General features: G+C 47.8%; 1 protein-coding gene across 1 annotated transcript in view; it reads left to right on the forward strand.

Moving 5' to 3' along the window:
* The window catches only part of LOC124623069 (vegetative cell wall protein gp1-like), a 186584-nt gene that overhangs the window by 38130 nt on the left and 131536 nt on the right, over nt 1-16918 (forward strand). The window contains exon 2 of the mRNA XM_047148862.1: nt 7886-8271. Coding sequence (XP_047004818.1) covers nt 7886-8271 — 386 coding nt within the window. The remainder of the gene's footprint in view (nt 1-7885; nt 8272-16918) is intronic.

Genomic DNA, 16918 nt, shown 5'->3' on the forward strand with positions numbered 1-16918 from the left:
GTTACCAAGCATCGTAGTGTACATAAAAGGCATTAACAGCGTCTGATGTCGAGTGGTCGCTGTGAAGGAAACAGAGATGCTGTCTACTCATTTAAGAGAGCGTTATCTGTACCTGACTATTTGAAAGGGGGTCTCACCCCCTCACCCCCCCCCCCCCCCCCCCCACCTCCATCCGAGGCTCTAGAGCTCTCACAGCTCTACAGCTCTATGGAGGGTTTGTGCTTGTCTACGACAGGGCTCCACATTTGCAGCGTCTTTTCCCTTCCATGTTGCATGTCTGTCGTCTTGCTATTCTTTATACCCTCCATTGGGGAATATGTCTGGGATGTTGTTGGGAATGTGTTCCGCATTTTCAGTAGCCTGACATCAGAACAGCCTCTCCACTGTTTTCCGTTATTTTATTATTTCTTCATTCTCCTTCTCTGATCTTTCCTCTGCTTCGGCGTTTGACGTTCCTCTTTTTCTTCTTACTCTTGTGCGCTCCTATAGGCCTGCCCACGCGTCTGGGAAACGAGTAATTCCCGACCCCAGGTGGACAGGATGAACGCACAGGCACTCCTTGATAGAGGCCAGCCAAGGGAGAAGTTATTGCCTGAACTGTTACCTCCCCAAATTCCCAATTGATCACCATGTCAGTTGTGAAATTTCCTGGCGGATTAAAACTGTGTGCCCGACCGAGACTCGAACTCGGGACCTTTGCCTTTCGCGGGCAAGTGCTCTAACATCTGAGCTACCGAAGCACGACTAAGGCCCGGTCTTCACAGCTTTACTTCTGCCAGTATCTCGTCTCCTACCTTCCAAACTTTACACAAGCTCTCAGGAGCTCGCAGGAGAGCTTCTGTAAAGTTTGGAAGGTAGGGGACGAGATACTGGCAGAAGTAAAGCTGTGAGGACCGGGCATGAGTCGTGCTTCGGTAGCTCAGATGTTAGAGCACTTGCCCGCGAAAGGCAAAGGTCCCGAGTTCGAGTCTCGGTCGGGCACACAGTTTTAATCCGCCAGGAAATTTCATAACAGCGCACACTCCGCTCCAGAGTGAAAATATCATTCTGGAACCATGACAGTTGTTTGGAAGGTACGAACAAACACCTAAGTTGGTGTAAGTAGGCTGTTTAGGTTTTCTTATTGGTAACGCCACGTAGCGCTCTGTATGAATATCACTGGGTGTGCTGTGTTCAGTCTGTGGCTAGTTTGCATTGTTGTCTGCCATTGTAGTGTTGGGCAGTTTGAGGTGAGCCGCCAGCAGTGGTGGATGTGGCGAAGTGAAATGGCGGATTTTTGAGAATGGATAATCTGGAGGTGTGTCCATCAGAAACAGTAGATTTGTAAGAATGGATGTCATGAACTGCTATATATATTATGACTATTAAGGTAAATACATTTTTTGTTCTCTATTAAAATCTTTCGTTTGCTAACTATGCCTATCAGTAGTTAGTGCCCTCCGTAGTTTGAATCTTTTATTTAGCTGGCAGTAGTGGCGCTCGCTGTTTTGCAGTAGTTCGAGTAACGAAGATTTTTGTGAGGTAAGTTATTTGTGAAACGTAGAGGTTAATGTTAGTCAGGGCCATTCTTTTGTAGGGATTACTGAAAGTCAGATTGCGTTGCGCCAAAAATATTGTGTGTCAGTTTAAGCACAGTCATGTGCAATTTTTCAAAGGGGACGTTTCATTGGGTGCTCCCCACTCTGAGGTCGGACTTCCAGTTGGAAGCAGCGCACCATTGGAGATGCTGGCAATCATGGGGGATTTTCTCACAATGAGCCAATCATCATCTTCACAGTCTATGGCTACTAAACGTAAATGGAGTGAGGCTAACGATTCAAAGACCCTCCCAGCTGCACTACGGTTCCTCGTGGTATCATATACCGAAGGCAGTCAGACCTTTACTATGGTAAATACGCTTATTATTCAGAAAGGTGTGGATGCAGTTGCCAGTCCTGTGAAATCCTGCTCCCGTTTGCACAATGGTTTGCTTTTGGAGACTACTTCTGACTTTCAAGCACAATAATTGGCTGCTGCTTCACTCCTCCACCGCTATCCTGTTCATGTCGAGGCCCATCAAAATGCTGAATTCTTGGTGTTATTTACATTAGCCTGCTCAATGGTCTGACCGAGGCAGGAGCGTGATGTCGTGTGACGAGGGCCTCCCGTCGGGTAGACTGTTAGTCGGGTGCAAATCTTCCGATTTGACGCCACTTCGGCGATTTGCGCGTCGATGGAGTTGAAATGATGATGATTAGAACAACACAAGACCCAATCCCTGAGCGGAGAAAATCTCCAACCCAGCCGGGAATCGAAATCGGGCCCTTAGGATTGACATTCTGTCGCACTGACCATTCAGCTACTGGGGGGGACAGGAGGGTGATGAAACAGGCAGATGCATTCTTAGCACTCATATGCATTGTTTTTCTCACGTTTCTCTCAAAGATCATATCAGGCTATGAAGTTATCACAGTCTGGTCATACATTCAGAACTCGATGCACTGCTACAAGTACCATTGTTACAACTGCACTCAACTGTGCTGTCGATATCCGGCACATGTGTAACCTGTGGTATTGTTGTTCACGAGGACGATTGCCTGCCTCATTCTCTCCACTGTATCAATTGCAATGGCAACCATTCAACCTCCTACCGAGATACCCCTTGTATCTCGATGAGCAGTCCATCCAGGAGATCTGGGTGAAGTAAAAGTGCCTTACCCTGTCATTCGCAAGTTTTTGGCAGCTCGGAAACCCTTGCGTTTTACCATCTGGCACTTACACTACTGTTCTTGCTACATCTCGCTAGATGAAGGAAATGACCATGCAGACATGCGACCTCAAATTCAGCACCGCAGCTGTCAATTCGCCCAGTATTATGGTAGCGTCCGCATCTCTTCCTCCTCCAGCTGTGCAGCAAGCCACCAAATTTTCGCCTCTGGTAGCGAAGTCACCTGCTACACAACTGGCAGGCAGGAAAGGAGAGAAGGAATACTCTCGTGATACTTTTCGTGCCCATCAAGCCAACAGACTTCTCATCCATCATCTACCACTCGTATGGGCTCCAAGAAATGGTTGGTTGATTTTGGGGAAAGGGACCAAACAGTGAGGTCATCTGTACCGTCAGATTAGGGAAGGAAATCGGCCATACCCTTTTAAGGGAACTGTTATATCCTAGCCAGTAATGCCACCCGAGCCCGCTGCCAAAAGGTTGGCACCATCAAAGTCCGGACGCCGTCCGCATAAGCAGCGCCAGCGAGACAGGAAATCGCCGCAGATCTGCGCGCGCCACCGCTGGCTTCTGGTTTCTTAAGCGCTGGAGTCGCGAGCGCTAGGACAGTTCTGTATTCGCCGCTCAGTTGTATACTCGCCACCGAATTGGGTACTTGCTAGTCAGTTGTGTGTTCATCGCAGCAGAGTAGTTGTTTGTCGTCAGCCGACGCTGACCTAGCCGCTCCAACTCGAACTAGACAGATTTCTGTGGACACGGAGTTCACTACTGTGTTTCTGTATCTTCGTTAATAAAGATAAGTACCGACTTTTATTTAATCAGTGTGTTTGGGTTTTCATCTTTCTGTTCACTGTTCCAGCGGACCGGTCGGCCCGCTATTAAAAGTGTGGCGGTGACTTCGTAAGCCGTTTCTACAGCGAATTGTTTGTCGCTACGAACGCCGCCACAAAACTGGCGACGAGGGCTTCCGAACTCGTGTGCAGGGCTGGTTCAACTTGTTTCTGGTTATACTAATTATAGCGATAAAATTTTGGGGGCTGGTTTAATTTGTGTTCACTATGTCTTCCGAATTGCAACAGTTGATCTTCTTACAGATTCAGCAAATACAAAGTCTGGTGGAAGCAATCGCCAAACAAGCGGCTAATCCTCCAACACAAAAGGAACAGGCACAGGCAGCACCACCTTTCCGTGCTTTTGATGCATCAAGAGAAGAATAGCGACAATATTTCGCGCAGTTGCAGGCGCACATGACAGTCTACAAAATCACGGGTACTGAGCGGCAGCTTTATTTAATTTCCACTGCAGGCGTGGAAGTCTATCGACTACTTTGTAAGTTGTTCCCGGAATCCAAGCCAGAAGCTTTAGACTATGACGTTGTTGTTAACAAGCTTGCTGAGTAATTCGAGTCGCGAGTTCACGTGGCAGCAGCCAGATTCAAGTTCTTCACATTAAAGAAACTGCCACATCAATCTAATAAACAGTGGTTAACAGATTTACGGGGCCTCACCCGTCAGTGCCGATTTAATTGTGTGTGTGGAGCTTCCTACAGTGATGTCATGTTACGAGACGCTATTACTCAAAACATTGCAGATTCTCGTATTCGTGCTGCTATCTTAAAGTTGCCTGACCCGTCATTAGAGACTGTGATGAACATCATTGATGCCCAAGATACTTTTGACTATGCTGAGTGTGAGTTAGATCAGCCATGTATTTATCAAATTGCCTGTGCTAAGCAAGTTATGTCACGCTCGCGGCCCCACCGGCAGAGTCCGAATGTAAACACTAGCCGGCCGCGTCATGTTAAACACATTCGTCAGCCGCGTGTGCAAAATGATAGAGTTTAGTCTTGCCCTAAGTGTGTTCTTGCTCATCCTCGTGAACGTTGCCCGTTAAGAAACGCGGTTTGTCACTTTTGTCAAAGGAAAGGACACATCCAGATTGTTTGTTTGCGTAAACGCAAGAACAATTCTAGTGCTGCCCAGCCCATGGATATTCATGTTCTTCAAAGCCAGCCCGCCCAGAAGGTCGCGTTTAACGACTCTTCCACGGTTCGTGTGGGTAATAAACTTGTTCGCAATAAGCCACCCACCCAGCCCTCTGCTATGCGACCCGAGCGTAATTCAAACGCTGTAAAACGTAATGTACAGACTGCAAGTGACGCGGGAGTTGTTGTTCCACTCGCCCAACCCACGAGTTGTCGTAAGCAGCGAACACGCGCTAAACGCGCTGATTTTGTGTCTTTAGCCTGCACTGCACCGATCCAGAGACAGTGTAATAAACTATTTGTGAAGCTACGCATCCAGGATAAGACCTTCAATTTTCAATTAGACACTGGTGCGTCGGTGACTCTCATAAATAGTGCTACGTATGCGGCTATCGGCCGCCCTAAACTTTCAGCGGCAAAACATTCTTTGGCTACTTATAGTGGAGAACAAATTCCTGTGTTAGGTGTATGTAGCGTGCCAGCCACATTCCGTGGCAATACAAAAACAGCTTCATTCACAGTGCTCCGCGCTACAGACAGTGTAAACATTTTCGGATTAGACTGTTTTGACTTGTTTGGCCTGTCTATCCAAGACAATGTGTTGCAAATTAATTCTGTTGTTGTTCCTCAAGACAGCATAACCGATTTGTGTAAACGATACAGTGCCATATTTAAAGACGAACTAGGTTGTGCTGCGAACTTTGCCGCTCATATTACGTTAAAAGATAATGCTCAGCCTCGATTTTTTCGTGCTCGTCCAGTGCCTCACGCCCTCCGGGCACCTGTAGCAGATGAACTTCGTCGTTGGCAAAACAACAGTGTTATTCAATCCGTTTCAGCGAGCCAGTGGGCTTCTCCCTTAGTTATTATAAAGAAACCGTCTGGCAAGTTACGTTTGTGTGCTGATTTTAAGTCGACAGTTAATCCTCAGACTGTCATTGATTCTTTTCCTTTGCCTAGACCGGACGAGCTGATGGATAAGTTAGGGGAAGCTCGTTTCTTTTCCAAAATTGATCTCCGTGAAGCATATTTGCAATTGCCCCTCGACGAGCAATCACAACAGTATTTTGTCATAAACACGTCGTTGGGGTTGTTCCGTTTTCTGCGTTTGCCTTTTGGTTGTGCGTCAGCTCCAGCTGTTTTTCAGCGTTTTTTGTCACAACTTCTGGCTAATGTGCCATCGTGTTGCAACTATTTAGACGATATTGTTGTGTCCGGTCGGACGCCTGCCGAACATTTCCGTAATTTGGAGTGTTTGTTTACAGTGTTGTCTCAGGCAGGCCTACGTTGCAACATCGATAAATGTTCATTTTTCCTTACGGAGGTGGAGTATCTGGGACATGTTCTTAATGCTCAAGGCATTCATCCCTCCCAGTCACATTTAGCAGCTATTCGTGATTTGCCCGCCCCTCGCAATCTGCAGGAATTGCAAGCAGTTCTTGGCAAGTTGACATATTATGTTAGGTTTATACCTAATGCATCACAGATTGCTGCACCGTTGCATCGTCTCCGCCGTAAGAATGTTCCGTTTGTGTGGTCAGCTGATTGCCAATCAGCCTTTCAGCAGCTTAAAGAGGCTTTATTGAATGATCGTTGTCTGGTCCATTACGACCCTAACAAGCCTCTGGTGTTAGCTTGTGATGCCTCTTCTTTCGGCCTCGGTGCTGTGTTGTCTCACCGAGTCGGTAACACCGAACGTCCTATTGCGTTCGCATCTAAATTGCTAAACAAAGCTCAGTGTAATTATAGCCAATTGGACAAGGAAGCGTTGGCTGTTGTGTTCGGTGTCACAAAATTCCATCACTACCTCTATGGTAGACCATTCTATTTAGTAACAGATCACAAGCCCCTGACGTCCCTGTTTCATCCGTCTAAACCAGTTCCTCAGCGGACAGCTCAGAGACTACAACGTTGGGCTCTTTTGTTATCACAATACCAGTATGAGATACTGTATCGCCCTACAGCTCAGCATGCAAACGCTGACGCGCTTTCTAGATTGCCGATTGCTGCGGACGATGTCTTCGATTCCTCTGACGACTCTTGCCATCAGATTGACGCCGATGAGCATCAATCCCTCCGGGATTTTCCGATTGATTACCGTCAGGTGGCACGTGAGACAGCTACGGATCCTCATCTGAGTTTACTATTACGTTTTGTTCAACGTGGTTGGCCGTCCAAGGCAAAGGACATATCGGATCCTGTGGTTCGTCGCTATTATCCGCAACGTCATCTGTTGTTTGTTTCGCACGGAGTTTTGCTGTTACGCACCGAGAATGACCAGCTTCGTGTAGTGGTTCCCCAAGTGCTCCAATCCAAGGTCCTCGGCTTGTTGCATCAAGGTCATTGGGGAGTGGTCCGCACCAAGCAGCTTGCCCGCCGTCATTGTACATGGATCGGCATTGATAAGCAGATTACGCAGATGTCTACAGATTGTTCGACGTGCGCCGAACACCAAGCTGCTCCGCCTCAACGCTATTTTGAGTGGGCACGCCCTGCCGGTCCCTGGCAGCGGGTACATATTGATTTCGCTGGTCCATATTGGAATTCTCGTTGGCTCATCGTGATAGATGCATTTAGTAATTTTCCGTTTGTTGTGCCCATGTAGTCTACAACGTCTGCACAAACTATACAGGCGTTGACTTCAATTTTTTGTATTGAGGGTCTTCCAGAAGTTTTAGTGTCTGACAATGGTCCACAATTTACCTCTGCTGAATTTGACAGTTTTTGTTCTGCCAATGGCATTCGCCATGTTCTTACTCCGCCGTTCCACCCTCAATCGAATGGTGCAGCGGAACGTTTTGTACGCACATTCAAGGATCATATGGACCGCCTTCGTGCTACGCACTCTCGTCAGCAGGCCCTCATCACGTTCCTGTCGTCGTACCGGACCACGCCACGCGACGGCCCTTCGCCTGCGGAGCTTCTCCACGGCCGTCGTCATCGCACCCTACTACGGTTGTTGCACCCCCCGGATCGACCCGCCGCTTCTGAGCATCGCACGCGTTTTCAGCGCAACGACGCCGTTTTTTTCAGAGTTTATCACGGTCGCCGTCGTTGGGAACGTGGTACCGTGATAAGTGTCCAGGGTCGCGGTTTTTATACTGTTCACGGTGCTACTGGGGTGCACAGGAGGCATCAGAACCAGTTGCGCCGCGCTGGCCGCCCGGATTCTGCCGCTCGTTCTTTGTCCACAGATTTGGTCCGCGGCGGGTTCCAGCCGCGCCTTCCGACTTCGCTGCCGCCCCCAAGGCAGCAGCAGCAGCCGTCGCCGCTACCACGCCGACAGCCCGTCCCGTTGATGCCTCCCGCGCAGCTTCATCCGGGAGCGCCCCAGGTGGTCGCTCCGGCTCCTGCGGTCCCTCTTCAGTCGCCACCGCCTTCGGAGCTGATGGACGTCGACCCCTCAGCCGGGCCGCCTTCCCAAGCGGTGGCTGTGCAGCCTGTCCTGCAGCCGCTTTCCTTGGGCACCCCCAAGGAGTCTGACACCGCAGCGCCTTGTCCGGCACCCACTCCGCAGCCGTCGACGCAGCGTCAGGAGACGCTGCCTCTCTTCGTGGGTCCCGACGCCCCGTCGCGTCCAGTACCAGAAGCTGCGCCCGTGGTCACAGGCGTGCCCCCTGACCTCGGTTTTCAGTCGGTGTTTCCCGAGGCCCCGCGCAGCCAATGCTGGGGTGCGGACCGGGGACTGCCACCGACAACAGTCTCCTCCCCGGTCTCTTCTGCTACGCCTGCGGCCAGACCCCTCCCCCGCCGTCGACGCTCGCCACGTCATTATTCAACGACGGTGCGGCGATTTGGGGGGGAGGAGTGTTATATCCTAGCCAGTAATGCCACCCGAGCCCGCTGCCAAAAGGTTGGCAGCATCAAAGTCCGGACGCCGTCCGCATAAGCAGCGCCATCGAGACAGGAAATCGCCGCAGGTCTGCGCGCGCCACCGCTGGCTTCTGGTTTCTTAAGCGCTGGAGTCGCGAGCGCTAGGACAGTTCTGTATTCGCCGCTCAGTTGTATACTCGCCACCAAATTGGGTACTTGCTAGTCAGTTGTGTGTTCATCGCAGCAGAGTTGTTGTTTGTCGTCAGCCGACGCTGACCTAGCCGCTCCGACTCGAACTAGACAGATTTCTGTGGACACGGAGTTCACTACTGTGTTTCTGTATCTTCGTTAATAAAGGTAAGTACCGACTTTTATTTAATCAGAGTGTTTGGGTTTTCATCTTTCTGTTCACTGTTCCAGCGGACCGGTCGGCCCGCTATTAAAAGTGTGGCGGTGACTTCGTAAGCCGTTTCTACAGCGAATTGTTTGTCGCTACGAACGCCGCCACAAAAGGAACCATCCTAGGATTTGCCTGAAATGGTTTAGGAAAATCACAGAAAACCTAAATCAGGATGTTCGGATGTGGGTTTGAAACATCGTCCTCCCAAATGCGAGCCCAGCGTGCTAAGCATTGCATCACGTTGCTCGGTACAAGAAATCATATAGAGGCAATTGGTCTTCTCCTTCACCAACTAAGAGATCCTCTTCAGCGGTGTCGCCACATGATACCCTACCCAGCCGACTTCTGTGTCGCCAGTGAACATCGCCAACTTTATTAATACTGTAGACTCTGCAGACTGACAGATGGAGAACGCTGAAGCCTTTGTAGATCTGATGGAGCAAGGTCCTGCAGCTTCTACTCCCTGTGGTAGTGAGTCTTCTCAGGCTGGCACTCGGCAGCCGCCGAGGTGACACTCCTTCCTTTTTTCCCTCCTCCCCTTCCTCTTCATGACTCTCCTCCAATGGAATGTCGGCGGCCTTAGATCCAACAAGGAAGAATTGCGGCTGCTCTTGAAATCACTGTTTCCACTTGTTCTCTGCCTCCAAGAAACAAAATACGTCCTCACGACCACTTTCACCTCTCGCACTTCTTTTTCGGTCCGCTCTGACCTTTCCCCCTGAGGACGGCATTCCATCTCAAGCTGGTCATCTGGGATGATGATCATATCCGAACTATGTCCCTGACTACCCAGCTTCAAGCTGCTGCAGTCCGCATTTTCCTTCCTCACTTCACCTTTTCCCTTTGTACCTTTTACATCCCTCTATCATTTGGTGTCACCAGGACGGATTTCCTCCAGCTTATTGGGCAACTCCCTCATCCATTTCTGCTGCTCAGTGACTTTCATGAACACCATCCCCTTTAGGACTCTCCCGGAACCTGCCTGAGAGGTGCGCTCTTGGCTGGCCTTCTCAATTAACTTAACCTCATTTAACTTATCATGGGAGCACCCACGTTCCTTTCAAACTCCACGCACATCTGTTCCCATTTGGTCCTTTCCTTCTTCACTGCCCAGCTTGCCCATCATCTTGAGTGGTCTGTTCTCTGTGACACGTATGACTTCAACCTAGCCGGCCGGAGTGCCGAGCGATTCTAGGCTTTACAGTCTGGAGGCGCGCGACAGCTACGGTCGCAGGTTCGAATCCTACCTCGGGCATGGATGTGTGTGCTGTCCTTAGGTTAGGTAGGTTTAAGTAGTTCTAAGTTCTAGGGCATTGATGACCTCAGATGTTAAGTCCCATAGTGCTCAGAGCCATTTGAACCATGTGAACTTCTACATAACCCAAGTGGCAACTTTGTAAGGCTGACTGGAGGCTTTACTCTTCCCTGGTGACCTTCAACGAACATTTTCCCAGTTGAGATCCCCAGGCAGAATATCTTACGAACTTTATCCATTCCTCGCAATTTATCTTTACCACTCTGTGTCCCGGTCCCTTGGTGGCTTGAGGCGTGCCGAGACGCAATTCGCAGCCACAGACATGCTCTCTGCATGTTTAACCGTCATCCTACGATGGCGAACTGTATTCATTATAAACATTTCCATGTGCAGTGTCGTCGCTTTCTTTAGACTGGATTTCATTTACTACTTCTTTTAAAAGTTCCATTCCATCTTCGATCGTGTCGGACAACCTTCGACAGCTCTCTAGGACCAAGGTCAATCACCAATTTCCGGCCTGATCATGGCAGATGATATCACAGTGAGCCCTATTGTTATCTCTAATACCTTGGGCCGTTATTTCACCGAGATTTCGAGCTCTTCCCACTATCTCCCTGCCTTCCTCCATCAGAAACGAGTGGAGGAGCCTTGGGATATACCCTTTTTTCTCAGAATCGTCATTGATATTATGCCACTTTCAGTATGAGGATGCTGGATCATGCCCTCACTTCATTCTGGTCCTTCGCCCCAGGGCCGGGCGATGTTAACATTCAGGTGTTGCATCACCTTTCTCTTGCTGGCAAGCACTTCCTCCTTCATACGTACAATCGCATCTGGGCAGAGAGCACGTTTCCCAGACGGTGGCTTGAAGCCGCTGTCATACCCATAACTAAGCCCGGTAAGTACACATACATTGCTTCTAGCTACCATTTGTCTCACCAGCTGAGTTTGCAAGGTAATGGAACGTATGATCCATGCCTGGCTGCTATGGAGATTCGAATTTCGCTGTTTACTAACCACTCCAGAATGTGGGTTTCCAGTAAGCCGTTCTGCAGTTGACCTCGTCACTTTGTCAACCATTGTCATGAATGGTTTCTCGCGGAAACACCAGACTGGCCGTGTTTTTTGATCTGTAGAAAGCCTTATGGCACTTGCTGGAGGACTCGTATTCTCAATTCTTTCTACCTGTAGGGCTTCAGAGGCTAATTGCCCAGTTTCCTTCGGGAATTATTAAAAGACAGAATTTTCAAGGTACATGTGCCTTGTAGGACACCTTTATCAAGGAAAACGGGGTGCCTCAGGGTTCGGTCCTGAGCGTCGTCCTCTTCGCTATCGCCATTAACCCTATTATGGCCTGTCTCCCACCCGGAATTTCCACCGCCCTTTTTGTCGACGATTTTACGACCCATTGCAGTTCGCCACGGACTTGCATCTGTGAGCAGCATCTTCTGTGTCGTCTTTACTCGTGGAGCATCAACAATAGCTTTTCCACTGACAAAACCGGCTGTGTGAATTTCTGGTGGTTCAATGGGTTTTTACCATTGTCTTTACATATGGGGCCAGTTTTTCGTCCGTTCGTTGAAAATACGAAATTACTGGGGCTGATGTACGATAGGAAACTTTATTGAATCCCCCATGTGTATTACCCAGCTGCCGGCTGTGCCTCAGTGCCCAACGATACTTCCTGAAGAGCGAATTGAATCACCTCCTCAGTTCGTACAGATGTCTTGTTCGTTCGAAACTAGGCTAAGGGGATTTCGTTTATGGATCTGCAGGTCCGTCCACATTACGCCATGTCAATACAATCCACCATCGTGGCATCCGTTTGGCCACTGGCGACTTTTACACTAACCCAGTTAAGGGTTTATATGCAGAAGCTGCCGAACTGTCACTGTCGTACTGACGTGAGGTTTTCCTTAGCGAAAACTCATCCCGTTTGTCTGCCACGCCTGGCCATCATTTCAAATGGCTCAAATGGCTCTGAGCACTATGGGACTTAACTTCTGAGGTCATCAGTCTCCTAGAACTTAGAACTACTTAAACCTTACTAACCTAAGGACATCATAACATCCATGCCTGAGGTAGGATTCGAATCGCGACCGTAGCGGTCGCGCGGTTCCAGACTGAAACGCCTAGAACCGAACGGCCACAACGGCCGGCAGACATCATTTCTACGCCTCCTTCTTCGATGAGTCCTTTGACCGCCACTATAGGGCACGTCTCTCTTCTCTGTTACCCCCTGGAATTCACTTTCGGCCATTGCAGCAGCACCTTAACATCACGCTATCTTGCACTTTCCCAATTGTTGTGAACCCTTTACCACCTTGGCTTCGTCTGGGAGCCCATGTTCACCTTGGCGTTCATTTGCTTCCTACGGATACTAATCCAGACTCTATCGCCGTAAGTTTCTCGACCTTCGCGATAGTACTTTTGTGTACACTGATGGCTCTGTGACTGATTGCGGTGTCGGGTGTGCCTGCGTTATTAGCACCGACGATTTTCGGTATCGGCTTCCGGAACGCTGTGCAGTATTTACAGTGGACCTCGTCGCCCTATATCAAGCCAGGTAGTAAGGGCTTTTCAATTGTGTTATTTGCTTTGGCTCTCTCAGTGCACTTCAGAGCCTCGGTATGCAGTACACCATCCATCTCTTAGTGCAACAGGTCAGGAAAGCTTACTTCTCAATCTTGATGCAGCCACGGTGGTGTTTATATGGAACCCTTGTCAGGTTGGTCTGACAGAAAACGAGGCCACTGATACTGCTGTCAAGGCTGTAATCGTCCCACCTCAGCCCACTAGTTCCACCATTCCCTACATTGACCTCTGTGCTGCCGACTGTCAGCGGGTGGAGTCCCTTTGGAATCACAGCTGGTCTTCCCTTCATGGAAACTAGCTCCGGGGAATCAGACCCCTCCCAGCGGCTTGGCCGACCAGCTCTCTACCCTCTCGCCCCGAGGAGATCATTTTAGCTAGGTTGCGTATTGGGCGCTGTCCTTTCAGCCATCGCTGTTTGTTAAGTGGTGATCCCTCACCTCTTTGTGCCCGCTGTCCTTAACTTTTGACGGTTCGCCATTTTCTGAAGGTATGCCCTTTTTTTAATACTTAGTTGTAATTTATGTTTGCTGTATGACTTACCGACCGTTTAGCGAACGACGCGTGGGTTGTCGACCGCGTTTTACTTTTTATCCGTCGTATCAATATGGCGAAGGACATTAAATCTTTAGTTCAGAACCTTCGTTGTCTCCGTGGTCTATTTTATGACCCTTTCTCCAAGTACCTGTTTTTAGATGTCTTTCCTTCCATCGATTAGGCTTAACGTGTAGTCCGTTCTAACTCCCTCTTAGTCTTCGTGTTCCACGGTTCTGACTAGGGCAATATGATCCTAGTTGTTTTTCCGTCCTAAAAGAAAACAAAACAAAACAAACCCGTGGGTCTTCATTTGGATGATTGGTCGAATCGCGCAGTATCCAGATTTATGGGCCATTCGGATATGACTGTGGGGTGACGTTGGACTACACGGGAATTCCAGGGCAGACATACTCGTCATCAAGGCTCCAGTCGACCTCTTCTGACCACCACAAGTGACGATCGGCACGCTGGACACTCAGGACATTGTAGCCCCTTCACGTCTACGCCTGACAACCGGGGACGTCCTGAAAAATTCGGGCCCGCATCTCGTGGTCGTGCGGTAGCGTTCTCGCTTCCCACGCGCGGGTTCCCGGGTTCGATTCCCGGCGGGGTCAGGGATTTTCTCTGCCTCGTGATGGCTGGGTGTTGTGTGCTGTCCTTAGGTTAGTTAGGTTTAAGTAGTTCTAAGTTCTAGGGGACTGATGACCATAGATGTTAAGTCCCATAGTGCTCAGAGCCATTTGAACCATTTTGAAAAATTCCGTGACCAGTAACAGCCAGAGCAGTATATTACCATTCCATGAGTATGTTGCTGTTAACAACACAACAGGTATGTTTCATGTAGTAAACAGCCAAAGTGGTGAAATTCAGTTCATTTTATTTAATTAATGACACGTTTCTGTTGTTGTTGTTGTTGTTGTTGTGGTCTTCAGTCCTGAGACTGGTTTGATGCAGCTCTCCATGCTACTCTATCCTGTGCAACCTTCTTCATCTCCCAGTACCTACTGCAACCTACATCCTTCTGAATCTGCTTAGTGTATTCATCTCTTGGTCTCCCTCTACAATTTTTACCCTCCACGCTGCCCTCCAATACTAAATTGGTGATCTCTTGATGCCTCAGAACATGTCCTACCAACCGATCCCTTCTTCGGGTCAAGCTGTGCCACAAACTTCTCTTCTCCCCAATCCTGTTCAATACTTCCTCATTAGTTATGTGATCTACCCATCTAATCTTCAGCATTCTTCTGCAGCACCACATTTCGAAAGCTTCTATTCTCTTCTTGTCCAAACTATTTATCGTCCATGTTTCACTTCCATACATGGCTACACTCCATACAAATACTTTCAGAAATGACTTCCTGACACTTAAATCTATACTCGATGTTAACAAATTTCTCTTCTTCAGAAACGCTTTCCTTGTCATTGCCAGTCTACATTTTATATCCTCTCTACTTCGACCATTATCAGTTATTTTGCTCCCCAAATAGCAAAACTGCTTTACTACTTTAAGTGTCTCATTTCCTAATCTAATTCCCTCAGCATCACCCAACTTAATTCGACTGCATTCCATTATCCTCGTTCTGCTTTTGTTGATGTTCATTTTATATCCTCCTTTCAAGACGCTATCCATTCCATTCAACTGCTCTTCCAAGTCCTTTGCTGTCTCTGACAGAATTACAATGTCATCGGTGAACCTTAAAGTTTTTATTTCTTCTCCATGTATTTAAATACCTACTCCAAATTTTTCTTTTGTTTCCTTTACTGCTTGCTCAATATACAGATTGAATAACATCGGGGAGAGACTACAACCCTGTCTTACTCCCTTCCCAACAACTGCTTCCGTTTCATGTCCCTCCACTCTTATAACTGCCATCTGGTTTCTGTACAAATTGTAAATAGCCTTTCGCTCCCTGTATTTTACCCATGCCACCTTTAGAATTTGAAAGAGAGTATTCCAGTCAACATTGTCAAAAGCTTTCTCTAAGTCTACAAATGCTAGAAGCGTAGGTTTGCCTTTCCTTAATCTTTCTTCTAAGATAAGTCGTAAGGTCAGTATTGCCTCATGTGTTCCAGTATTTCTACGGAATCCAAACTGATCTTCCCCGAGGTCGGATTCTTTTTCCATTCGTCTGTAAAGAATTCGTGTTAGTATTTTGCAGCTGTGGCTTATTAAACTGATAGTTCGGTAATTTTAACATCTGTCAACACCTGCTTTCTTTGGGATTGGAATTATTATATTCTTCTTGAAGTCTGAGGGAATTTCGCCTGTCTCATACATCTTGCTCACCAGACGGTAGAGTTTTATCAGGAGTGGCTCTCCCAAGGCCGTCAGTAGTTCCAATGGAATGTTGTCTACTCCGGGGGCCTTGTTTCGACTCAGGTCTTTCAGTGCTCTGTCAAACTCTTCACGCAGTATCGTATCTCCCATTTCATCTTCATCTACATCCTCTTCCATTTCCATAATATTGTCCTCAAGTACACTGCCGTTGTATAGGCCCTCTATATACTCCTTCCACCTTTCTGCTTTCCCTTCTTTGCTTAGAACTGGGATTCCATCTGAGCTCTTGATGTTCATACAAGTGGTTCTCTTATCTCCAAAGGTCTCTTTAATTTTCCTGTAGGCAGTAGCTATCTTACCCCTAGTGAGAGAAGCCTCTACATCCTTACATTTGTCCTCTAGCCATCCCTGCTTAGCCATTTTGCGCTTCCTGTCGATCTCATTTTTGAGAAGTTTGTATTCCTTTTTGCCTGCTTCATTTACTGCATTTTTATATTTTCTCCTTTCATCAATTAAATTCAATATTTCTTCTGTTACCCAAGGATTTCTACTAGCCCTCGTCTTTTTACCTACTTGATCCTCTGCTGCCTTCACTATTTCATCCCTCAAAGCTACCCATTCTTCTTCTACTGTATTTCTTTCCCCCATTCCTGTCAATTCCCTTATGCTCTCCCTGAAACTCTGTACAACCTCTGGTTCTTTCAGTTTATCCAGGTCCCATCTCCTTAAGTTCCCACCTTTTTGCAGTTTCTTCAGTTTTAATCCACAGGTCATAACCAATAGATTGTGGTCAGAGACCACATCTGCCCCTGGAAATGTCTTACAATTTAAAACCTGGTTCCTAAATCTCTGTCTTACCATTATATAATCTATCTGATACCTTTTAGTATCTCCAGGGTTCTTCCATGTATACAACCTTCTTTCATGATTCTGAAACCAAATGTTAGTTATGAATAAGTTGTCCTCTGTGCAAAATTCTACCAGGCAGCTTCCTCTTTCATTTCTTAGTCCCAATCCATATTCACCTACTACGTTTCCTTCGCTCCCTTTTCCTACTACCGAATTCCAGTCACCCATGAGTATTAAATTTTCGTCACCCTTCACTATCTGAATAATTTTCTTTTACTTCATCATACATTTCTTCAATTTCTTCGTCATCTGCGGAGCTAGTTGGCATATAAACTTGTACTACTGAAGTAGGTGTGGGCTTCGTATCTATCTTGGCCACAATAATGCGTTCACTATGCTGTTTGTAGTAGCTTACCCGCATTCCTATTTTCCTATTCATTATTAAACCTACTCCTGGGTTACCCCTATTTGATTTCGGATATCAAACAGAAAAAAATGTTACA

The sequence above is a fragment of the Schistocerca americana genome, chromosome 7, assembly GCF_021461395.2.
Source record: "Schistocerca americana isolate TAMUIC-IGC-003095 chromosome 7, iqSchAmer2.1, whole genome shotgun sequence".
Classification (NCBI taxonomy): domain Eukaryota; kingdom Metazoa; phylum Arthropoda; class Insecta; order Orthoptera; family Acrididae; genus Schistocerca; species Schistocerca americana.